The sequence below is a fragment of the Lutzomyia longipalpis genome, chromosome 3 (genome assembly GCF_024334085.1).
Source record: "Lutzomyia longipalpis isolate SR_M1_2022 chromosome 3, ASM2433408v1".
NCBI classification, from domain to species: domain Eukaryota; kingdom Metazoa; phylum Arthropoda; class Insecta; order Diptera; family Psychodidae; genus Lutzomyia; species Lutzomyia longipalpis.
This window is the reverse complement of record NC_074709.1, coordinates 29,574,028-29,600,670: the sequence shown is the minus strand read 5'-3', so window position 1 is coordinate 29,600,670 and position 26,643 is coordinate 29,574,028. Positions and strand designations below refer to the sequence as shown.

Sequence of the window (26,643 nt, the reverse complement as noted above, 5' to 3'; positions counted from 1 at the left end):
CTCACAAGAAGGCATTACATACAACACAAGCAAGCATGAGAGTGCCTCAGCATATTCCCTTAGCATTTGAATTTCTCAATCTCTCCTTCTTCTCCTCGCATTTATATCTTCCTCTTATTATTTCATCGTGTACTCTTTATATTCACTTTTTTTTGTACTCATTCATTTCCAAGGCAAAAGTTATTATATTTCTTTCTATACCATCCACTGATTTTTTTTTCACTTCATTTTTATTTTGGATTCTTTTTTTTTATATTCATTTCATATCCACTCTATATATGTAATACATTCGACAGGTTATTGACCGCTCAAATTACATTTTATTCCATCATTTTTTCGTCCCGGAGAAATCCATCAAAAAATCAGTATTTAGCTCAAATAGAAGAGCGGCAATCATCTCAAAACTCTTAGTCAGCATTGTTCTCTGAGATTTTATTTTATTTTCTGAGATGAGAATGTCTCATTGAGAACATATTTTGATTTATTTAAAGCAACCTTGCATCGAAGCTCATGATCGGAAAACTTATGAAATAAAATAATATTTGAATTTGGCGCGCCCTCGAAGTGGTGAATTCGAGTGGTGAAAATAGGGAATATGGGGAAAAAGGACTTATTCGGCGACAAAAATGACTGATCGGACTTAGATGGCAAGGTGTACGGATGCAAACGTGCTTGCTCTGTAATCTTTAGAAAGAAATTCATTCAAATGACATTTAAAAGAAATTTAAATGAATAAGAAGAAGAATCTGTATTCGAGCTCCCTGATTGGCTAAATAAATCGGTCAAAGTGTTCTCATTGGCTGTATCTTCTTTAACGTCACAACGAGGTGGAGCTTCATTTGCAAGATTAATTTGAACAATGAACTGAAGAGCATAAAAATCTTACAAAATTCTGTTTTAAAAAAAATTCTTCACACACAGTTAGAAATGTTTTCCCCTCCCCAAACACCTGTGTGGCTCCAATGCGCATTTCCTGGCAAAATATTCATTTATAGCTTCTCAAAAGTAAAAAAAAATAACGAAGAAAAAAATCCATCAAAATGCCGCTATATAAAAATCAATTCACGTGTCTCTGAGACACCGGAAAAGTCCATTTTCACCCACAAAAATCACGCATTTATCGCCTTTTTCGTCCAACATGCCTTCAATTGACATTATACACTAATACCCCCCACCGCCTCCCTATCCGGCCTCCCTGCTGCCCCCCATTCATTGCCGCACAAATCGCTGAATATTTTTCATCATTAATGGTGAGGCACGAACTCTTGAAATAACATTATATTCCAATCATGATTTGTCGGCGTCATCGGAATTGATGAAAGATCGCGAGAGAGCGGGGCAAAAAGTTATTTGGAAGAATATCTAAAAGATGGTTTGAATTGCGCACAAAACCCCCACTTTTATTATTATTAAGTATATCGCCATTTTTGGGATAAAAGAAATCATATTCACAAATTTGTCTTGAGGAATGCGCGATGAAATTTTTCTTTAATATGTCGAATAGTTTAATTTTTCTGATAGATTTTATAAATTGTCTTTTATGAAATTAATTCTATTTTAACACTAGATGGCGGTCAATGGCACTTCAGGATTAATTAACTTACTAACAATCTTTCAAAGTCAACGATTAAGAGGAGAGTTTCTTCGAAATCTTCAAATCAGTTCAAGATTAATAAAATTCAATGCAAAAATTAAACCTTTTCTATGATTTTTCAAATAACTCACAGCCTTTGAAGCAAAAATGAATAAATTTGTCGTTAAAATAGAAGATTTATAGATTTTATTTCCTCACTGAAAAGAATTCTAATGATCCCAAAGGACGCGTTTGTTGGCAAGGATAGAGATTAATGACTTTTAATACAGTTAGAAAGGGATCAAATTGTCATTCGCAACATTCAAATGCATAGAAAATAAATTGCAGAAAAATTTTTGCAGCGGAAGAGGAAACTTTTAACAGACATCAAGTCTACCTAATTTGCATATAACCCCCCTCTTCTAAAATCCCTTTTAATGAAATTTTATTCAACATATAAAAATTTCCTGGCGGCTTTTGTGAAAAATTGTCCTACATCTCTTTTTTCCACAATTATATCATACCAATTGTACGAAAAATCACATTCGTTTGCCATGGCTAAAAATATGTAAATTTTTCACACCCTTCCCCTCACAAAGACCCGAAAAAAAGCCAGAAAAAACGACCCGAAATATGGTTTTAGATACGATGAATTGTATAATATAAAACACGCAGCAAGGGTTGAAATCCGTTGAACACAGAGCAAGAGTCTCAACATTATCCAAAAAGGGGGTTAAAAATATTCAAATTTGCATTTTGCTGTGAAATCATCTGCATTAGAAAATAAGGAGAATTTTTATATTTTTTATTCATTCACAAAAATTCATTCTTTTTGTTCAAAATCGAACAGTTAAAAAGAGGTTCTCCTCAAACGGAAAAATACTCAAAATTCTCAGACATTATTGATTAATTTTTAATCGCGCACAAAAAAAGCCGCAGCATCACACATTTTTGCAACAATTTATCCACAATGTTGCCAATGAGCATCATCGCATTACATGTCTTTCCTTCTTCCCCCCACGCCCCAAATGTTTATTTATTCAACGACAATCAGAGCGAAATCGGACACGCGGGACTCTCAAATCTGCCACCCAGAAGAGTCAACACAGCCAAAAAGTTGATGAGAAATGGGTGGCAGAGTTGTAAACAATTTTTATTTCCCTTCAATTGAGACCAAAAGGCTGGGAGAATCATGTTGAGGAAAAAAAAATATGCAGCTCAATGTATTGGCGCGATGTTGGAAGGCACACACAGCATGAGTTAAGTACCTACGAAGGGGCATCAAATTCTTCGTTAAAGCGGGTTCATTGTGGATTTGGTGTGCGACTGGGATGAGGAACAGTTTGAATGAACTGGGAATGGTCTAAAATATTTCAACGAACTTTCAACATTTGAAAATTTTAACCCCTTAACGAACAATTTGGATTTAATCCAAAGATTTTCAAGCGGTTTTATACTTAATTCTGATTTAATTATTTCTTGTATTACTAAAGATTATAAGCTTTGATTTGTTTTTTTTTTTAATTTTTGAAATTTAAAATTATTTTATTTAAAACCTAAATGTTTTTTTTTTAAGATTTTTCCAATTTTTCTTAACTGGTTTAACTTTCAATTTAGTTTAATGTTGTTGTTTGGAGTATTTTTTAAGTCTTTTAAGAAATTATAATTATTATTTTTTTTAATATTAAATCCATAACATAATTATAAAATCCATATAATTTTAACGTTTTTTTTTCGTACAGATTCATGTATGTTTTAAACGGATCAAACAGCTAAACTGGTTTATATTTAACTCTCAGATAATTTATAAAGGTTAACGTTGAATCAATATTTAGTTTAAAACTATCAGTTATCTTCTTGAAATGAGAAATTTTCTAATTTTTGGTTTGTTTTTAATGATTAGGTTTAATTTTTAGATTTTTTTTGTTTTTTTTTTGTTTCTCCCTAAAGAATACATAATTTCTTTAAATTTTAAATCCAAAAATTAATTCTTAAGAAAATCCTAAACCTCCGTATTAAGACAGTTTTAAGAACTCCTCCGCGGATAATTTCTAGGAAATTCCCATCATTTATAGGCACAAGTAAACATTATCATTTGGAGGGTTCCTCAATGCTCAACTCAAAAAAAGGAGATGAGTGCGAATGAAATATCTCGCTCTCTTTTGCCTCAATGGCAATTTGGATTGAGGAGTTCTGGAGGGGAGAGATTAGCCTGAGAGCGATCCAGGCGGCGGCATCTCTGTGGGTATTAGCGTGCCCTCTTGCTACAGCATCACTCACTCCTCACATGGCCATCATACCGTCCCACTCTGACGCATGTTGGCCCCATGAGAAGGAAGCTCTTAAGTGGGCCCACACGGTGGAAGAATAAAAGAAGCGCGACCCAGGCAGCTCTACAATAGTTTCGTGCAAAGCCGAAGGGATAATCCCGTATCGAGAGATCAGGGTAAGACATACCCCTCCTGTGATGTCTCTGCAATGCATCTTGTACATCGGCATCCTTTCTTTCTGTCTTTCGGGGTGTTTTTGAGGGAATCTTCCAAATTCCCAAACTAAATCACTTTTAGGTCGCTCTGCGGACGACGCAATACAATTTGAGGATTTTTTCCTTTCTTTCTTTATTCCACCGAGGAGAAAAAAATCAAAGATGAAAAAAAATTGGGGATAAATCATCTTTTTCGTGCTTCGCGGTGAGAGCGCAACTCCGCCCGAAAGGGGGATAAATGATGTGGTTAGGGCAAAGCAATTTGCAGATTATTTGATTTGAGAATTTCCATAAGAACTTTGTGAATAATTTTCTATAAATAATTTCTAATTAGAAGTTCATAAAAAATTGACAGAAGGGTTGAAAGTAAATGAGTTAATAGAAATCACAAATTAGCTACTAAAAGCCATGAAATTCTTTGAAATTACTCATAAATCATAGGAAATTTTGAGTTTTTATAAAATTTTTAAGCAAAAGTAGAAATCTAAAAAATTGTAGCAATACATGGCGCTAATGAGCTTCTCTGTAGAACTTTAATAAAAAAAACTTACTACAATTTGATTAGTCAATGATTGTTATACTAATTTTAAAATATTATTAATTAAAATGATCATGAAATCATCAATAAGTTAATGAAATAAAACTAAATAGTAAAGAAATAATTTAATTTTGTATTAAGCTTCTAATAAAGGTATATAAATTATATAAATTCTTCATAGAAGCTCAAGATTTAAAAATTTTACAGAATTTTATTTTCATCAACCTCTATTATCCACATTTCCTTTCCTTTTAAATTTATTCATTTATTTATATATTATATTATATAATTGCTATTGATTTGTTAATCTTTAATCATTAGGTAAAGTTCTTTTAATAATAAATCATTCTTATTATTAGAAGCATAGACTTTTAATAATGTAGTAAGGTAATAATTTTGTAACTACAAAATAATCTACTAACGCCATCTATTGGCAAAATACCCTGAAATTGTGTCTTGGACTAAAAATCTTATTTTCATGATATATTTTAAAGCTTTTGGGCAATTCTTACAGGATTTAATATCCTTTAGAATCCAATTTGTGATTTTTTTCACTTCATCCAATTTCAATCATTATTCTAAATTCCCCAAAAGTGTTGGCATTGAGGTCAAAAGGTAATTGTAGAACTATCGTCATTAAAGTTATTTTTGGCAAAATATTTACAATTCCTCCTGTTAGTCAATATCAGTCATCAAAATTTGTAGGACAATTTGTGAGCTTATCCTGTTGGGGGTGAAAAAAGGCTGCAAGGTCACACTCCCTCTTTGGTAAATGGGGCGTCTCGCAGCACCACCAGAGGGCACCACAGAAACGCCCCCTGTTGTGTAGTGAATTTCCCCCAAAAACAGGTGTTACACCGCACCAAACCCAACAGTATCACACAGAGTAATGTGATGTGGGAGTATGGGGACCCCCCTGTAGTCAGTACCCTGAGTGTGGGTACCAAGTTGGGCACTGAAGTGGGGGAAGTTGAGCTACTAGAGGGCGTGGCATAGGTGCTGAATCACCCTGTACGCGATAGTGGCCAACACAGCAGTATGTGGCGGAATGGAAGTGCGTACGGTGGCAAATGAGAATTTCAAATGGCAACCAATGGGATGCATCAATGGCGCAACAATGGTAGACCACACCTCCCGGAGACCCTACGTTCGCCACTGAGACGCTCGTGTGTTCATCAACGCGTAACGTTCGCTAATTTCTGACATGGTCGGACGCACTCTCTCTCAGCAAATTTTGCGTGACACGTCCAAAGGAAGCGCTACAAAACCCATAAATTGTGATATATCGTGCGTGAATCACACCTACACGGACACATCACGGTCAATTGCACAAATTAAATAAATAAAACAAACAACAAATTAACAGTGAATAAGTTGTGTGGACTCTTTTATTTGAAAAGAACTATCGAGTTCAACGAATTTACAAATGGATGAAAATGTGTGAAAATTGTGGAAAAGAAATCCAACGGATTTTGTGAGTTTTCTCGTGTATTTTTCTGAAATTATATTAATCTCAAGTGGAATTGTTGATAAAAAAAAAATAAATAAAGAATAAGAAACTCCAAGTGAAAAGTGAAAAGGAAAAAGAGTCTTTGTAAGAGAGGTTAGAAGATGAAGAATACACCCAAAATAATCCCACGAAGAGATCATTGCTATGGGCAAAAAAATCACTTCTTTTGAACTCATCCGCCTTAATCCATTTTGAAATCTCACCCGGGCGATTATTCAGAGAGCAAGTCGAGATACAAGAAGCAAAAAATACCGGCACTAGTGGCTTTACCAAATAACGTAGCAAAGAATTTCAAAAAAGAAAACCAGCAGCGGGAAAAATGAGAGAAATCATTGAAAATTCTTGTACAAGAAGCAATTGTTAGTGTCGCATTGAAAAAGGATTCCGGGGGCAAAAAAAGGAGCAATAACATCAAAAGCATCAACAAAATGTGAATTTCATCAATTGATGCACTTTTGTGTGTTGTCAAATCCTCGCGGAGGGAAAAATGAATGAAAAACTTTGATCTATTGTAACCTTTTTGTAGCCATTGAATCGCGGAAAAGCGGAAAATACACGGTAAACTCAAGTGGGTTTGTACGGTGAAAAGCGCGCGCCCCCGTCAAAGGAAATGGGTACATAGAAAAAGGTCACACAAAGAAATAAATACTCGACTTTTGCAATTGCGAAATGAATGAAAACCTACTTGTGTATAAACTTTTCCTTCCCTCTCGTCCATTTGCTTGTTTGGGCAGGGGAATTTTCTTTGAGAATATCGTTTTATTTTTAATTTTTATTGCGATAATTAAAAAGAAGAACTTCTCCTAATTCTAAAATTAATAATAAAAACGTTTAAACAATTCAGTTTTAGTGTTTCTCTGACTTTTTATTTTATTGTGCTAGTTGGGAAGGAAAATGTTTGTTAAGAACATAATAACAACTAAGTTTTTACGATCTGTTTTAGTTGAATTGTGCTAGTTGGGTAAGAATTATTTGGTTTGTCATGACCTCTGGAAGTATTTGTTAAAATGAATAAGATTTTCTTTTATTTTCATTTCCTTATTTTGTGCTAGTTGGGGCAAAATATTTGTTAAATTTTCGCAGAGTTTTATTTCAAAACAATCTAGAAAAGTTAATTCTCATCCAAAATTCTCAAAATTTCACGTAAAAAGATTCAAAACTCTTCTTTAAATTGATTCTTCCTCAAGTCGGATGAAAATAGACATTTTTTAGTGCAATTTTTGTGCTTTCAAAGTGAAAAAAGTATAATTGCTGAGGTTATACTAACGGACAAACTCGCCTTAGACTTTAATTGAATTTCTATGACATAATAGTTCTATTGTGCTAGTTGGGCAAGAAGTATTTGGTTAGTTTATGAGGCATCGAACCTCCGGAAAATTTTATCGAAAAGTGAAATGAGTTTCCTACTGAATTTTCTTATATAATGGGCCTTATTCAGCGACCAAGAAATCCTTGAAATTTGCATGAAATCTTGAAATTTCAGTACAGCATTCAAAGATTTCAAGGGTTTCTTGGTCACTGAATTAGTATTTGTGCTAGTTGGGAATGAAAGTGTTTTTCAAATGATTCAACCTTAGCTTCATTGTGTTTGTACGGCTATTTAGTTCTAGGATTCTTTAGAATAAATAAAATGCTAAAAAAGGAGTTTATTCACTGCTTGGTGAATGTAATAACAATCTCAAAAATCTCCAAAAATAATTATCTCAAAAATATTCTTTAAGAACCTTAAATAATCTTTAATAAATTCAAGTTTCCATAATTTTCTTTTCGCTTAGTTTCTCTATCAAATTCTAGAGAAAAAATCAACTTTTTAATGAAAATTTCTTTGTCATTCCCGCAGAAGATTAGGAAATTCATTTCTTCATAATTATTATCACACTAAAAAAACGCTAATGAGTCTCAGCCATGACCTTGCTGCTGCTACAAGAGTCAACCTACAACACATTGTATAATATAGCTTGTCTTCTGGATTACGTCAACATTTAACGTGTTTGATTGATCATTAATGAAAAGAAATAAAAAAGTTTAATTTCTTCACAAGATGTCACGAATGTTTTATAATAATTTCTTTTCCCGTCACTCTCTTATGTGAGATAAAAACAAACAAGGTGTTTTTGAAATTAATTAGCATAAAAGTCGGTGGTTTTGTGAGAAATTTCAAAGAAACCGTCAATTGGGGTAATTTTGCAAAACTTGAAGAATTTTTCAAAAAAATTTTTGATCCTTAAAAAGTTCTATGATTTGTCAAGGAATGCAGGAATCTCATTGAAACTCTCTGTAGCAAAGGCGCCGAGATTGAATTTTTGTCGCGATACAAAACACTCAAAAGTTTCATTATATGAAATTCTCACAGCAAAGAAGAAATGAATCAATTCAACCGCCTGTCGATTGCAGAGTTGAATTGCAAGTGTTACGAGGGGTTCGAGTGGAATCCCTTTGATCGTGGATCGTTAATTAAGAAATTATCCACCCCAACCCCCTTCAATTTTTTTTTCCTCTTTTCCTCTCCTTCGTAAAAAGCGTTGTCGATTGTGCAGACGTTCGAGGATTATGGTTGGATACTTTTCTCACTCGCGACAGCGGGTGTCACGAGGATGTCTCAATAACGATATTTCCGCCCATGGCACGCATTCACGGCACGTGTCACGATTTCACACTTGATTTGCAAAAAACCCATTCTGTCCTCCCACCTCCCACACACGCATACAAATGCCCAGTCATTCTGCAATAAAGTCCCCGCCGATGCCTCTCTGGTGGACATAGGCAGATGACAATTTTAAATCAGGCACATCCGTCTCAAGCCTATGCCTCGTGCAAAGAGCCTTAGCCCCTTTTTTTTGTCCAAGCTCCTAATTTCCTGCAGATTTCAGGCATTAGAAACTCATTAAATCGGGGAAAATAATCTCAGCTACAGAAAATGTTAAAAAAAAACGGTTAAATTTGAATTTCATTTGACAGAAGTTATTTGACAGTGGACCCACAAATGTCACCCAAACGTCAAAATAGATGGCATTTCAATTTAAAAACTGCTTATTTTATCAAAAAAAGAACTCTCGTTCCCATAAGATAAATTTGTCAGTTTTAATATTTGAGAGTGAGAGAGAAATGTACGTAAAAAGTGACCTCCTCCGGAGGTAGCGAAGAAATGCCCACTGAGAGTAGAATAAACAAAAACAAAAAATTAACCAGTAGTTGGGTCCATAGAGAGAGAAATAAGGGGGCTCATCCATCACAAAGTTGATATTGATATTTTCACAGAGAACACAAACCACAAAGAAAGAATTATTAAACTAAAAAAGAAATAAATGTTGAAAAAAAGAAGAATGGCCCAAAGAGCAATTTTCAGTTGCCAACCACCCGCCGGGGCGTTTTGACACATCGTGACGATACCCTCATCATCGTGTCACATTCTTAGACGCGTCTCAGGGTTGAAGAACGCGCGCGCCTTTCGAACTCACCAAAAATTGATATTGAAAGTGTCTTTCTTGCAGCACCAGCAGCAATTTCTTCTTCTTCATCCGCAATAGTATTTGGGCTTTGCCCAAGAAAAGGGAAAGTGCAAATGGGCGGTGAAAGATCCTCGCTGTAGTTTGGAAATTAATTGTAGAACAAGATGCAAAGAAAGTCCAAAAAATGGTGCTGAAAGTATTTTTGAAAGAAATATAAATATTATATATATTTATATATACCTTATATATACCTTTATATATATTTATTGCAAGGATTGAGATTAAAAAACGAGAATTTTTAATTTAGAATAAAATTTAAATTAAATTTATTCTTAAGAGGAGATAGAAAAACACCCCTAAAAATAAATCTGAAGTTTTCTTCTTTTTTTTTTAAATTAAGTATTGTCGACTGCATCATCAGTTATCGTATCTACTGCCTATGTAAAATTCTTGTTGATATGAAAATTACTGTTGAAACTAACTTCCTGGACTTAAATACATACTTATAAAAAGTACAAATGTGTAGTGTGGGTGTTTAAACACCCTATTTTATTTAGATATTTTTTACGATTAAGAAAACGTGAAAAATTATAAAGAAATAATAAATAAAACGATTGAAAACTCCAAAAATTGTCAAAAAGCTTTTATTTTTATTAAATCTTGATTTTTAAAGACTTTCTTTTTAATCGATTTTAGTGTCTTTGAATTATTATTTTTTCTCTGAGTCATATACGAAGGACAAAATTTGTTTCTTTGGCTAACTTCAGCTGTGAAAATACCTTTTATTTATATAAATTGCATTTAGTACCACTTAAAAATCTTTTTAAATTACATACGGATAATAACAGACTTGTTTTGATTCTTTTGACTGTTTCAATACTCGATTTTACTAAAGTAATTGCTTAAATGTATTTTTAAATTATTGTTTAAACTGATTAATTACACTTTTCTGCTTATAAGAAAATATGTTTTAAAAGAATTTAGAAAACGAATTAATGTAGAATGTTGATAAATTCAATCTTGTCCCCTTATATGGATCATTTGCGCGTCATTCTAACTTCAAATTACCCGAGATATTTCCTATCAGTGCATTACTATGCATCATATCTGCATTCTGTTGTCATTCTCATGCATCGTTGAGCATTAAAATGACTGTATGTATGGCAAGAGAGACAGCAGCAGTGTCCAAAGCTCCAAATGAGAATATACATACATATATAAAGGTAATGGGACGAAGGAGAGAGAGAGAGAACGTTGAAAAAAACTATCAAATGACACAGATAATTAGCAAAATTCCATCGAGACGGTTGGTCCATTGCGGGGGGCTCAAGCAAGAGGAATCTGTGTGTGTGTGAGGAAGGAGATACAAGAACTATAGGTAGAGGTACTATATATACCTGTGGGGAGATGACGACGTTTCATGGGAAAGGCGATGCGTGAAATATCGAGAGAATTGAATGTGAAGTCATTTCTGAGCGCCGTGCGTTAAACAGGTGCGGTGGGTCCCGTCAACTCACTGTCGCGATGATGAATTGTGTGCCTTTGTGGAGGGCACAACACCGAAAAAAACCAGGCCATCATCTTCGCATGTTATACTCTTCGTACTTGACAAGGAAGGCAAAAAAAAGCCAACAGACGTCTTACCCTTGTGTACAGACTTTTGCCGTATTAAATTACACACACAGAACCTCCTCTGTGTGCACAAATAAAAAGAAAAGAAATGAGTAAGAAAAAGATTTTTTTTCCAAACTTATTTTGCATTTATAAGAAATTCTGCAACACTATCTGTGTGTTGTGCAGCATCCCTGCAAAGGGGGGTCGTATGGTGGTTCGCGATATATTTATGAAGAAAATCTGTATAAGGTTGCCGCCATGTGGGATAAAATTAAAACTCAAAGGAGGAATCAACTTGTCACTCAAAACTTTATCGTGAGATCTTATCGCCACAGCTCTGAGACAATGACCACGAAAAGAAATGAAAAAAAATGAAGAACGATGCTTTTCTGAAGTCTCTCTTCACTATTTGTCTCAACTGGAAGATCTCTCAAAAAAAAGTGAAGAGACATTCTTGATCACGAAATTAAATTAGTCGGATAAAGAGTGGAAGAGTGAGTATTATTGTTTATTTATGGAGAAATATTCCGGGTGGATCATAAGACACGTTAAATTGATTTATTAATCTTATTTTTTTGGTGAATTTTCAGAGAAAGATTTGGATTTATAATTCAAAAAAATCAACAAAAATCACAGATAAGAATAAATGACTATAACATCTGATTAATTTGACAATGTGATTTTTATGGGTGATAGAAATTATCAAAAATTAACCCTTGAAAGTCTTGAGAATATTACTTGGATATTTTTGACTTTTTTTTTAAAGAGAAAAAAAAAGCTCCCTAATTTGTTCTAAATTATATTCTACAAATCTTTAAATCTTTTCAGTAAAAGAAAATTTTCGTAAATTATCGGAAAATGGTTGTATTCTTCCCTTCTAACACCGTTTCGGGGAATTTCAAAGGAAAACAACTAGCAAATGAAACCAAAAATGACCTCAATTAGTCCATAAAAAGTGGTACGAAAATCAAGAAAAAAAGAATAAAATAAGTGGTGGATGAGAACATAAAACAAGTGGAAAAAGATCGTCAAACTGATTGGAACTGGCCTACACCCTTCGTCCCGCGATGGGGCCGAAACCTTTTGGAAAATGCCGCATAAAGGTAAGAAAAATTCTATTTTCCTATTTTTCTCTCTGTGCGTTAACCCTTCGTGGTATTGTTGGGAAAATTGCTGTTGGAAGTCATCGTGTGTCAAGTGGGTTGAAGTGGATAGAATAATCAATCATCGAGGAGAGAATATGAAGTGCATATAGAAAATTTTCTCCACACCCTCAATTTATTGAAAAAAATAGACGAAAAAGGGAGGAGAGAAAAATTCATTTTCACGCATTTTACTGTACTTTAGCACCGTATTTATTAAATAAACAATAAAAGAATGGAAAAAACGTGAAAATCCCTCAAATATTTTATCAGAATGGAGTAGAGTTCAGGTGCTCCGACGGCTCTCTGAAAGAATTCTATTCAGAAACAAATATTCAAAGAATCCGACTTGATGTGAAAAGAGGGAAAAGAGCAAAATAGTTCCGCTAAAATCCGTGAAAAATCGACCTATCCGACTCTTGGAGGGGTTTTCCTGCAACCCTTGGTGCGTTTTTCTCTTGAGAAAACAACTTCAATCCCAGCGTGATGTTAATCAAAATCACCACTTAATTTGCAGCCCTGCAAATTTACCCAGCCTCCACCCTCGCAGCTTCACCCTCACACCCCACACGGAACGCTCAAAAAGCGGGAAAACGCCCTCGCACGGGGAAAAGATGACGAAAATCCAATAGTATAGAGTTTCTCTCCATCACATGATTTTCTTCATGCGATTTTCCGCGCCAGTAGCAAAATCCGACGCGAAGAAAGGCAGATTCGCAATGAAAAAAAATCACACACATGTGCCATCTTATAGCGTTTCTCCTCCTATATTGTATATAGATAATACTTTCCCATATATATGTACAAAGAATTTATAAATGCGGGGATTTGCAACACATTTTCACGCCAAAATACAATGAAATCGAAAGGAAAAGTGATAAAGTATTTTTTATTTTATTCTATTAGGTTAAACAGATAGTCCTTTTAATTTATTTTTGAATAAATATCTTAAGGACATTGAGATGGAGCCGCCTGGTAGTCAGAGGGTGTCTTCAATTTATTATTTCTAGTCACTAGCTGAAGTCTGAAATTCTAGAATGTTGTAGCGAAAATTAAATCTTATATAACCGTTTTGATTAATTTTAAAAAAAATAAGTTTTCTCATTTGCATAAAAATATAAATAAAAACATTAACCGGAGCCTCACTGTAAATTTTTAAAAATAACGATTTAATCTTAATTAATCTTTATCCCATTCTTTTCTTCCTAAATTCTACTCCACTTAAGCACATTGTACACAATTTCTCTCATTTTAAAAAATATATATTTTGTACAGCAAACTGTATGAGTGGTGAGAAAAAGAAACTTTGTATGAGCGGAGAGGTATTTTTTTAGGGAAAAAAGGGCGCATTCATGACGACAAAGAGATGAATGAGAGGATTATAATTTGGCGAAATATGTGTACCACAAGAAGGAATGATGAGTGATTCTGTGAGGAAGGATGTTGGGAAAATTGTCAGGGTGGGCTCTTCTCCTGCGAGAGAAAATATATAATAATTTATGTATTGTTGTGAAAGTGGATAATGCAACACTTGAGGATATTTTTCACCGAGGGGTTAATCACTTTGAAATTGATCACGAAAATCCCCTTAGTTATGGTCTTATATTTATTTTTATCTTTTCAATGAAGAAGAAGGGTTAGATGTGGTTTAGTTTTGTGAGTTCAAAATTTGACAGTTGTTGCAATTTGACGTTTGCAAATGTCACAAAAGACAAATCATTTCAATGCGAATATGATTCTAACTTTCTAATTGATTTTCAACACAATACGAGATGGGGGAGGAAAAAGAAATCGCGCCACTTGAACATTCGTTCATACTTAATCCAATTCCCTCATTAGATATCAATCGGATCAATTATAATTCCTCTTTGTCTCGAGTGTTGGACAATTTCTCGGGTTCTACCCCTGTTGTTGGTTCTCCATCTCTCTTTCTCTCTCTCTTTGAAGGCTCTTTTGTACAAGAATGAATGAGATAGAATGAGGGTGGTGCAGCGTGTGTGTGTGACCCCAGCAAAGTGGGTTCAACAATAGTTTCGATTTCATCAAAACGACAAGAGGGTTTGGGGTGGGTGGAATTTTCTGCGAGGAAAACCACACAATAAAAATGGGAGAGCGCATTGTTGGCGACGATGCTTAAGTTGCTTCGGGAAAAAAGCGGACACACGGCATCAATTGATTTTGATGCAATTCCTCAATTCATCACGATTAATTCGATCATTTTCCACACCCTCAGCGCTTGCCCATTTTCTTCCCTACATTTGAACTCTAAACCCTGCGGCGAATTGGTTTTACTTTGTACCATATACTAACTAATGTACAATACCAGACGCTAATTTACGAATGTCCTTTCTCGCCATATAACAATTTTACCAAAATTCAGTTAGAAATGTATGTAATTTTAAAATTAAATTGAAAGGAATAAATCTAAGGGATGATATAGGGTTAATTTGACCAAGAAAAAATTCAGTAAAAATATGCCTAAAATTAAATTTTAATAAGAATTTGATAAAAGGGAAATATTTTCAATGGAGCTCTAAAAGAAAATCTCGGTAAAATAATCTTTCAAAATTTAAAAAAAAATCTGAAAAATATTTAAAGCAAAATACCAACAAAAATCTCAAAATAGCGCATTTTCTTCTTTCCAGCGCTGATTTGCTATTTTCTTTGCCAAGAAGCAAGCCCTTGAGTGCAACATTTAAATGGCTTTTTAGTGATTCAATTAGAGCCTCATAAATTATTTAGAGAAAAAAAAATAACAAACTAAAACTATCTGTAAACTAACCCCCTTTGTTGTATTATTATTATGATGTATCGAATCATACTCATTTCATCTCCCACTCGACGCATGACATCGAGGAGGGTTTGCAGCAAAAAAGGATTCAAGCGCGCCTATACAAAATGACATACAATAAATTACAAAATATCGTCATTTATGTCATTAATATGTTGCCAAAATACAATAGAGTGTCAAAAGTATCAGGCACGGAGGCACACTCATATGTAATACACCAATGTTTATTTTCCACGTTCCTCCCGGAAAAGGGGTTCTCTCTCTCTCTGTTCATAAGAGTTCACTTTCACCCTCCTTTTATTTTTTTTCTGTACCTCCTCATACTCTCAGAATGCATCCCCCTCTTGCAATATTTGTCGACTGTCGAGTGAAATGATGATGATCAGCTAATTTTGTCATGTTCAACAACATTTCGCGCTATTTTCCCGCACAACTGGGCAGAACGACCGAGAGAGGTTCTCAAACTTTTATGTTTATCTATGTATATATGTATGTAGTTCCCATGTAAGGAGTACTTCAAGAACAGAAAAGCTCTAAATATTGCTGGAAAATTAGTAATATCAATCACCGCCTCGTAATTGCATTTACCCTCTTGTCTTCTCTCCCTCTAAAACATCTTATCGCTAAATTGTCATTTGCACACATACACGTGATAAAAAAAAGGAATGAAAATACGTTAAATAAATAGAGAATTCAGCGTGATATTCGTCTGCATAAAATATTCACCCTCTCGGCATTTTGCCTCCAACTATTGACATCGTGTGCTACACAATATAACGAGAAAACACACAATGACATCACTAATTGAATTGTGACGCAATGAAATTGTTTAATATTTACATTTTATCGTAAAATAATTTTTAATTCGTTGTTTTGGGTTATAAAAACATTTTTCTTCTCTCTTAAAGATTTTTTTTAAAATTGTTTTCTTGAAGAGAATTTATAAAGGAACATTTAAAAGAGATATTTTTATTAAATTAATTGATTTAAAACGTTCCCGAAAACTAAATGGTCCTAATGCAAAGCTAATTCTGTTCATTAACCGGGACATCACTGTATTTTTCTAAAAGAAGATTTTTCAATGAATTTATTTCCAGATAAAAACCTTAATTATAATTAATAAATGATTAATTTAATTTAATTTAATACTTTTTTTCATTGCAGAGCATATAATGACCCACCACGGACACGCCACCGCAGTGTCACAGAGCGCCCTCTTTGGCTGCTCCTCAGCCGGCCATTCGGGCATTAATCAACTCGGTGGTGTCTACGTGAATGGTCGCCCCCTGCCTGATTCGACACGCCAAAAAATCGTGGAACTAGCCCATTCGGGGGCACGGCCGTGTGACATTTCGCGCATCCTGCAAGTCAGCAATGGGTGCGTGAGTAAAATCCTTGGGCGCTACTACGAAACAGGCAGCATTAAACCACGTGCCATAGGTGGCTCTAAACCCCGTGTAGCCACAACTCCCGTCGTCCAAAAGATAGCTGACTACAAGCGTGAGTGCCCGAGCATTTTTGCCTGGGAAATCAGGGATAGGCTCCTCTCAGAGGCGGTGTGCAATAGTGACAACATACCCAGTGTAAGTATCCTAATCAGTACATAAATCGTTAAATTATTTACTCGATTTTGAATAAAAATTGTGGCTCCATCTGCTGAGAAAATTTCTCCAGCTAAGACACAAACTATACTGACCCATTTGTGGCCTATTTTGCCATTAGAAAATCTTGAGATACTCAGGAATAACTTTAAGCAAATTTAATTGATTTAATTGATCGTTTGAGAATTTAAAAATTATAGGTTGACGCCATAAGTAAATTATTCTTAGCTAAGACACAAACCGAACTATCCTATTAATAGCTTTCTTTATAAAACCAATTTTCATAGATTTTTAAGAAGCCTTCAGAAATGAATCATTTTAATAAATTTGTTAAGGATACCAGATTTTATAGTTTTATATTTGATTTATTTCAAAAAATTCTAATTATTGTGGCTCCATCTTTGGAATTTAGGCCAAGACAAGAACCCATAAGGTCCAAAAATTACAATAAAGTATTAAATACTTATAATAAAATCCTTTTTCCTTATTTAATTCCCATTTTTGATGGAAATCATGAAAATTAAAGCCAAATTGCAATGGTCCTAAAATGAATCAGCAGCAGCAAAGAGTCTTCCCTTTACTCATACTGCCGCGCCAAACTGTCCCGCCAAAATGCGCCTGGGTAAATTGAATGAAGTATAAAGAGGAGAAAAAGGAAGAAATTAATTCTAATCCCTATCTCGAATTGAGTAAATCCAAAGAGAGCGAGTGAGGGTTGTTGTGAAATGTGGTGCATTTTTGGGGAATACGGCGGCGCTCCTTTATGCAGACAGCTCAGTCACACACAGAGAGAGACCTCAATGAGAACACCTTTTTCCGTGCAAAGTGCCTTCTGTTCGAGCAGAAGCCACAAAAAGATGCACCCAATATTACACAAAGCTACAAACTTTGGTTTTTGGAAAAATGCTACGATGAGCACGAAAAAAATCAGTTAACACACGCAGAATGAAGGAAGGCGAAAAAAAAGCAAGGCAAACACCCCGAAAAAAGCCTTCGCCACGGTTAAATTTACAATCAAAACCCCAGAATAGAGTCCACAAACAATAATGGAGTCATCGATGTGGAAGGATGGGTTGAAAATTCCCTTCACTTTTTGTTACGCAGAGATCAGCCCTATATTTGTGCTCTGCCCTCTCTTCCCCTCTCAGCTCAGCTACATCCAATCCCTTTGCCCAATTGTGGAGTATTTGCCAAGAAGAAATATATATAAAAAAAATCTATCGCCTTTGTTGCGTTAATTTGGAGTCGGGAAAAGGTTGGATAAAACACCCCGCTTTTGTCTGACTTCAGCGCGGTTTTTTTTGTTATATCTGGGTGAAAGAGGAGATCATATACATACAAGTAATACAAAGTACATAAATCCTATAAATTCCACCGAGTATCTATCTACATATATTTTAAACTGCAAATATTGCTGTTTAAGCAGATTCAATAAAGTAAAAATGAATTAATTTAATAAAACAAAAATTACTTTGTGGTATTTAATATATACAGATGAATGCCCCCTGAATCCACATATTTATAGATGTTTTTAAAATTAGTTCTAAAAATATAAATTAAGTAATTTACCTAAGAAATATTCCGGGGCTTGTTTTAGGCAAATTTTCTTCACTTTCCTAACATTTTCGTCTTTTTATCAAGGAGAAAATCCGTTTAAAAGTTCATTTTTTACGATATTAATTTTTTTTCTATATTTCCGCGAATGATTTGAGTTCTTTCAAATGATGTTGAAAGTCTTAAAAAATGAATAGACTCCTTTTAAGGGAATTTTATTTATTCATATAAAATTAAATAAAAGAAAAATCAAGCCACTCTCTTATTTTTCGAATCAACAAAACCCATTAAAAATTTAATATTTAATTTCAATTAAAGACATCAAATTTGTATAAAAATTTACTTAAAATAAGAAGCTGCACCATCAATTTTTCCGAGTGTTTTAAACCTCATTTAGACTAATGTACAAGTTCTTGTGCATAAGAAAATTATTATTGAAGCTTTTTCCATGAAAATTCTAACGCACTTTCCATGTCTTTGGGATGCTTTGTGGGTACGAAAAAGTACAAAATGAAGGGGACACCCCTATCTTGTGAGCGTGTGTTGGGCCTGTCTCGCCCCGTGAGCTCCCTCACACATTCTGTATATAAACATTCATCCTCCCTTGAACATTTCTGGCCAATTGGGCGCCTCTAGGAGTGAGTTGCTTGCCAAAGGGAGGCCGAACACGATGGGACGGGGGCAACAAACGATTAGGGGTGCGTGTGCGCAAGTCAGTAGCTCCCTAACCGAACAATGGATGGAAGATCCATCGCAAAAATGGAAGAGAAAAAAAAAACCCCTCAATGCTCGTTCTCTCTCTTTTTAGGAGAGATGGGGGTGGCTTTTTATTACAATTTTTTTTCCTTTTCAAAAAAAAAAAGTTGAAAAAAATCTCTGCTGTGAAGATTTGCAGATTGTGAAGGAAAAAATGAAATAAAAATTTCGCTTCAAACGAGGGAAAAAAAAGACGCGCACAGGGGAGGAAAATTTGAAATGATGAAAATCGATTTTCACATCCACCCTCGCCTCCCAAAAATTTGTTGAAGTGTAAAATCTCACAGGGAGACAGGGTTGTGTTCTCTCTTGTTTTTCTGCCTCTATTAGGTTGTGAGATAAATATTAAAGAGAGACAGAGAGAAGAAGACGCATGATGGCTTCTCTGGGATTTCTTTGGGGAAAATCTTAAGAAGTTTCTTTAAAAGAATTTTTGAATCTTTATCTATTAACAACGATCCTGAGGAAGGAGAAATTGAAGCAAAAGAGGAGATTCCTTTTAAAAAAAATCAAAATTCTCAAGATTTTCGAGCACAAGGAATCACCACCCCATCCACCCATTCACCCCCTTTGTACTCGTGTGCTCAAAGACCCGTATCCAAGGGCAAGAGGACCTCATCCATTTCCACACCACACACACACACCAAGTGAGCACTCGAGAGGGGAGAAAGAGGTGATTATTTGGTGTGGAATTCACAGTGGGTGATTCCTCCTGCCACCCACATTCTCTATCTGGAAAAATAGTTGGAATATTTTATGCGTGTCGCGCACAACACATTCTTGCTCTATTGACCCTCCCTTCATGCTCACCCCAACCCCACAAACATTCACAATTAGTAATTCCTCCGCAAAAATCAAGTGCTAAAAGCAATCCTGAAACGAATTCAATTCGTTTTACAGCCAAATTGAAAATTGTCTTTAAATAAACCATTGAAATATTTTCAAGAGGAGCCACCCTAAGCTTACAAGAATCCCAAATGAATTTAGAAGAGTAAAAGAATTTTTTTTGCACAGGTTTCATCGATAAATCGCGTCCTGAGGAACCTGGCGTCGCAGAAGGAACAGCAGGTACAGCAACAGAGTGAGACTGTTTATGATAAACTGAGAATGTTCAATGGGCAATCCAGTGGATGGGCATGGTATCCAGGCGGTGCTGGGACGCCGCACCTTTCCCTACCACCAGCTACACCCGCAGCCGCGGCCGCAGTGGCCAATTTAACGGCAGCCGTGAGCGGTGCCACGGGTCTGGCACGTGAAGATCTCCACAAACGAGGTGAGAAAAACAGTTAAAGAATTTTTGAAAACGTTAAACGGTTTTGGAAAATAAAATTACCACAAGATGCCGCCATATTGAGTTTTAGAGAAAACTTATGACATCATGAATTGATTCGATAAGAAAATCTATTTATTAGAGAGAATTTTTCACTTAATTCCCTGAATCGTTAAAAATCCTTAAAAAAAACTCTTGAAAACGTTAGATGGTGTTTGAGTTGGGAAGAAAGATTACCGCAAGATGGCGCCATGTTTGGCGTCCTTTTACCCCAGACGCCATATTTAAATTGCGAATAACCTTAAAGGATTTTAATAAAAGGATTTTTATTGGAGATTTTATACTTTGCACATTCATCGGTTTTCTTATCTTCCTTTTCCTTCGTCATCTTAACATTTTTCTCTCCATTTTTTTCCTTTTTTTCTGAAAATTATATCGCAATTGAAAAGCGCACCGGGAAATCGATTTGGTCCCATAACAATGCTGCGGTTGCACAATGTATAGCATGTGGAAAAACAATTGAGGAAGCATGCCTTTGATGATGTTGTGTGTATACCAAGCAAGGAAGGAGGAAAATCGGATCAGAATCAAATTTATTTTCACCACAAAAGGCATCGCATTCCACTTGTGTGTACCCCAAGAATCGAAATTAAATGAGAAATACAATTGAATTTTCGCAGAGTCCCCCGAAAGGAGGAAGAAAATTGAATTGCCTTCAAATGCAATTTTCCACACAGATTTCCTTTTTAGTTGGTGGTTAAGAGATATAGAAGATAGAGAGAACACAGACTCAACCCTACAATGTCTGCAAAGGATATCGCGTCGAGTGGTTAATTATCTTATGATTTTCCAGCCACTACTTCCTCAATATTTCGAGGCATGCCAAGGGAGTTGTTGAGGGTGTTTCTATGGGGAAATTGTTGTAGGACAATTTTGGAAGAAAAAGTTGGTAGGCCCACCCAATTGACGGGAATGAGTACGTGGCTCAAGAGAGTGAGAATATCAGCGATTTAATCGATTTGTTCACTTGTCGGCCCATCCTTTTGATGTTACACCATCTCCTACTTGCGCGCCACACTCCCGCCTGCAGGGGATGTTTTGCCATTTATATGGCCAAGCTTCTGGTACCTACTACACTTTTGGGGCGTTGCTATGCGGCCACGATGATCACTTCACTGCCCCTTACCATGATTAACATCACATCATACACCCCCCGCGATGAAAATCCCCGGATTAAAGGTGATTTTAATGGGATGTCGATAAAAAAGAATCTCATAAAGATGCAAAATCATCCTCCAAGGATAAATTGGAATAAATTTTTAATGAATTTTTACGTTAAAGATTTTTTTAATGTGAATTTGAAAATGACATTATTTAATGAACAATTTAAAAATGTCAAATTTTAGCCAAATTATTTTTTTCCTAACGTTAAAACACAATTCATAAAAAAAATTCCATTAAATAGAAATTTAACATAGGCCTCTGACAAAAAGAAATGTCAAGCATTGCAATAAATGTAAGATGTTAAGAACGTTTTCTAACGTAAAACGTTAGAAAAATTTTAATAAAATCATATTAAATAGATTTCAGACCGTGCCTCTGATAAAAGGCAATATCAAACCATCAAAAAGAAATATCAAACCATCAAAAAGAAATGTCAAACGTTAGAATTTTGCATGAGTAACATTTTAATTGGATTTTCCTAACTACGCTACTGCGACATTTAATTCTCGATTCAATGAACAATGAGTGATATATCGCAATAATTCGAATGCAAAAGAACGATTTGGGGTGGTATGAAAGGAAGAGAAAAAATGCCACAGAATGGAATGTCTTTGACATAAGGTCTCGCCCACATTCTTCACATTGACATCCGGTCCGATGTAATTGCCCTCACTCATTTTCCGCCTCACCAAACACTTTCATTTTTCGGGATTTTCACAACCGACGACATGTTTCTGGGTTTTCTCTGTTGTGACCCCTTTGCATTTTGCGAAATTCACGTCTCTCTCATTCAGGCTTCTTTATTCCTTCGATCTAATCGATTTATTTTATGCTAAACTTTCTATTTAATTTTATTTAAATTCTTATTGGTAAAATCGTTTGAAGAATTTTAAAAAATTCCGTTGAATTTCAACGTTGTTTCCATTGAATAATTTTGAGGGAATTGCCCCCCTTTAGCCCTTTCGTGTGAAAGGGCAATGCTTTAAAATCCCCATGTAATCGATGATGCGATGCAATTGAGGATGATACTGCATCTATTTTGCATGTTGCACCCGATAGGATGGATTTAGTAATGTTTTATCAGAGATATTCAGCCAGACAGGTGCAGATTTAATCCAAAATCAATCTCCCCTCCCCACGAAAAGAAAGATTTTTTTCTCATCCTCTCTCTCTGGAAGTAGAGGAAGTCATCTCAAGGATGCTTGTCCGTGCCGTGAGGTCATTAGGAGAAGAAGATGATGAAGAGAGATGTTGTGCCATCCGGATGTATCATTTTCGTCTTCGATGCAAGTAATTTCCGGCGCAGGAGGGATTCACTCACGCACTGAACGTCGTTTCCTGCGTTTCGCAATACATTCCCCGGGGGTGTGGGGGTGGTGATCGTTAATGGTGTAGTGAATTTTCAACCCCAATTCCGCACATACAACACAGGGGGGTGCACGCAGAAACTGCCTCTGGGTTAAATGGGGGTGGGGAGGTGTGTATGTGTGTAGAAGAGGAAGAAATTCATCCCTTTCCACCCGTTTATATGCGACGGGGTTCAGATGAAAATAATGGGAAAAGCGACAGATTCAGCGGGCGTTCGGGAAAAACCATGAGGGGGGTGTACACACACATCCAATACATGTGCATGGGCATTCATGTGGAAACGGACAATTATTGCTTTTTTTTCTGCGGCGCTCAACCGCTCAAACCCACCCCTCGGAATAAAATCGAGAAAAACGAAGGCTTTTGCAGTGATTTCCTTTCTATATAATACGCCGTTATAGCTCTATGCTATATATAAAAAAGATTGGACAACATTGAGTTGGTGACAAGTTCCATTAACGACTGCGAAGATGCGGAATGCATATTAATTTTCTTTTATTTGTTGTTGTTTTCTTTCTTGAAAATTTCGGGAGAAGATTAAAAGAAATAGAAGATTTTTTTCTAAAAACAATATTCTTTCTCTCATCGATCTCCGAGGGAAAGCAAGAGATTTGGATCCTAAATTCTGCAAAACATGGAATTCATTTTATGATTTATGCAATAAGCACTATGCCTCGCATTAGGCTATTCTCCAAAAGAATCATTTAATTTATAATATTGCTATTTTTATAAATAAAAAAAAAAGAGTTTCTCTAAGGATATATGGGATCTATAAACAAAATGGCGTAAAGAAATCTCTTTAATCTGAAGAGAATAAAATTTTTCAGTTATTCAGGAAAAAATTAGGATTTAAAAAAAATTAGTTCTGTACTAGATTCGAACCCACAACAAAAGAATCGTGAGTTAGACACCTTAACCACTACACTAAATTTCTCATACTTTAGCAAATAGAGTGAAAACATATGTTGTGAATAAGACTCAAAATGTCGGTTAACCTTTGGAATGCGGAGGCCTTGGTAGTTACGTAGAATGCGAAGGTGGGGTCGTTGAACGACCCCAAAAAGAAGGCCAATTTTCTCCCAAACTATACAACCTGGAGTTGTCGGGTTAGTGCCTATAGATTCCTTATATAGTCCTCTTGCCCCCTGCACCACAAATTCGCCACCCGGAAACACGTAGAAGAAGATATTAAGGAAAAACATTTTTCATTCATTTTTCACACTTTCTTCGTGAGAAATTTGCCACGAAGTTGACCGCAACTGCTATTTTTTTCACTATTTCCCCACATTCCCCTCACTTCCCGCACCGTGATAAATGGCAATATTTCTCGAATATCCTTTATTATTTTGCACATTTCTATGCTTATAATTATGTTTTATGTTGTTTATGTCACTTATTCGCGATAATTCTGACACTGAGAAGGTAAAGTGAAAAAGTAAACACAACCCTTCAACCCCCTTCAACCATATGATTTATGATGTGACTAACTTCATTCTAAAAAATTTTCCGCAGCATGGCCGTTACATCAATTTTTGAATTCCCTTCTTCTACATTTTCCTTAATAACTTTTCTTGTGGTAGTCGGATTGAGCTGAAATTTTTACACAACCTCCTCAGATAACCAAAGAACTTATTTCCAAAAGATGGGAATGGTATCTTTTATATTTATGGAGATATAACACGAAATATAGCGCTGGGGTCGTTCAACGACCCCGCTCCGCATTCCAAGGGTTAAACATTTAAAAAAAATCAAAATGAAGAAAAAGAGAAAATTAAGATTTAAAAAAAATCAATTTCAGATCTCTTTGGTAGTGATATATCCCATGCAAATTCACACGAATCAACATCCGACGGGGCATCGGAACACAATTCATCAGGAGATGAGGATTCACAGATGCGACTGCGTCTAAAACGAAAGTTACAACGAAATCGCACATCATTCACAAATGAACAAATAGATAGTCTCGAAAAAGGTGAAATTTTGCACTTAATTTTTTGAAAACCGAAATTAAATTTAAATTTAAATAAAAATCCTTTTTTAAAATGTAGAATTCGAAAGGACGCACTATCCCGACGTCTTTGCTCGTGAGAGACTTGCTGAGAAGATTGGTCTGCCAGAGGCAAGAATACAGGTGAGTCCGCCCCCGATGCTAAAGTCAAAAACCCCCAGTTAAGTCCCAAGAAGGGTAACGAAGCTCTAATACAAATGTTTTCACAACAACACGACATTATATCCTTTTTCTTCGTGACATATGTTTGAGTATTTTTGTCAATTATTGCAATTGCCTCAATTTACACAATTGCACGTACAATGTTGTAATATTTGTGCGCAAGACCCTCAGGGGTGAAGGCATATAGCAGACAGAGAGAGAGAGAGAGTGGAGGACACAATTGCCACACTCTGTGTCAATATTTTGGTATTGAACGAAATGACAATTGAAGTGGAAGGAAATACAATAAATAAATAAAACGCGAGGACCCCTCTTTTGTATGTTATTTACTAAACTGTCCTCATTTTAGGACAATAGAGCACGTAATGAACAGCCCCTTCTTTACCTTCCAAGGTACAATAACACGATAGGAGCAACAAACAACCGTTAAAATTTAAATTCTACTTAAAAAATTCAAATTTAAAACGTTTAACGGTCATGCCATAACCTTAAAATTTAATTTTAAAAAAAATCTGTAGGTATGGTTCTCTAATCGACGCGCAAAATGGCGACGGGAGGAGAAACTACGCACACAGAGGCGCTCAAGTCAAATTTGCGACACAACACCGAGTGCACCGCCAACATCAGCAGCAGCAACAGATACACAGCCTAGTGCACCACCACCAACGAATGGGGCTTCAACACCTGGAGCCAGCCCACCGCTAGCCACGGCAACGCCACGTTTGCCCCTAAATACAGGCTTCAATTCCATGTATGCCACAATACCTCAACCCATTGCCACCATTAGTGACACCTACAGGTAAAGGCTTGGCTTGATTTGAGAAATTCTAACCTATAAATCCTAACGAAACCCTCTTTGAATTTTTATTTGAAAAATTCATTTCAGCTCCATGACGACATCTTCATGTCTACAACAGAGAGACGCATACCCGTACATCTTTCACGATCCATTGTCCCTGAGTGCCACCTATGCTACACACCCTAGGACCCCATGCAATCCTGCAACAGCCCACCAACAACCGTCCTCGCAGCATGCGTCGTACGCCAGTAGTGCTACAGCGCCAACGAGTACAGGTTTGTTAACGAAATTCTACCTTCTAATTGAAACATTTCGAAAACAATCAAATATAACCTAAAAATTCCTTGCCGGCATTTTAGGTGTAATTTCGGCCGGTGTGTCGGTTCCAGTTCAAATTCCCGCCCACAGTACTGACATCAGTGCCAGCTACTGGCCGCGTCTTCAGTGATCTCGGGCCACACGACTGATCACCTCAACAAATCCCACATTCGCCATCACGCAAAGTCACTCATGTACAAGCAATAATGTGAAGCAGCATAAAAAAAACAACCAACATGTGGACATTACAAAAGAAAAAAAACAATGTCACCCCCTCCCCAAAACAAGAGACAAGGAGTATTAAATTTTAAGTAAAAGAAAAAAAAGAAAGAAAAATTAAGTAAGAAAAAAAATGTATGTGTAGTTTGTGAATAAATATGAAAGAATTTTCAAAGATGGTGGTTTTTTTGATAGTTTGTTTGTTGATTTTCAGCAAAAAGAATTTCAAAAAAAAAGAACGGTAAGTTTATAAAACTTTAAG

At 35.7% G+C, this 26,643-nt stretch overlaps 1 protein-coding gene across 3 annotated transcripts; it reads left to right on the top strand.

Moving 5' to 3' along the window:
- The first annotated feature begins 5,750 nt into the window (after positions 1-5,750).
- LOC129793769 (paired box protein Pax-6) lies at positions 5,751-26,556 on the top strand. Of its 3 annotated transcripts, none has more exons than XM_055834079.1 (9): positions 5,751-6,070; positions 11,998-12,272; positions 16,267-16,685; positions 20,028-20,286; positions 24,674-24,847; positions 24,924-25,006; positions 25,564-25,844; positions 25,932-26,119; positions 26,204-26,556. In XM_055834079.1, exons 2-9 carry the CDS (start codon positions 12,260-12,262, stop codon positions 26,290-26,292), a joined length of 1,506 nt encoding a protein of 501 aa, XP_055690054.1. In that variant the 5' UTR covers positions 5,751-6,070; positions 11,998-12,259; the 3' UTR covers positions 26,293-26,556. The 3 variants fall into 3 exon arrangements, with proteins under 3 accessions (XP_055690054.1, XP_055690052.1, XP_055690053.1); XM_055834077.1 differs by having other exon boundaries at positions 5,770-6,199; positions 12,074-12,272; XM_055834078.1 differs by having other exon boundaries at positions 5,779-6,199.
- Positions 26,557-26,643: the final 87 nt, after the last annotated feature.

What these genes read in the sequence shown, in the direction of transcription:
- LOC129793769 (XM_055834079.1), top strand. An exon ending in ATAGTGACAACATACCCAGT is followed by an intron (nt 16,686 to 20,027) that starts GTAAGTATCCTA and finishes TTTTTTGCACAG; the next exon opens with GTTTCATCGATAAATCGCGT. An exon ending in ACCATTAGTGACACCTACAG is followed by an intron (nt 25,845 to 25,931) that starts GTAAAGGCTTGG and finishes AATTCATTTCAG; the next exon opens with CTCCATGACGACATCTTCAT.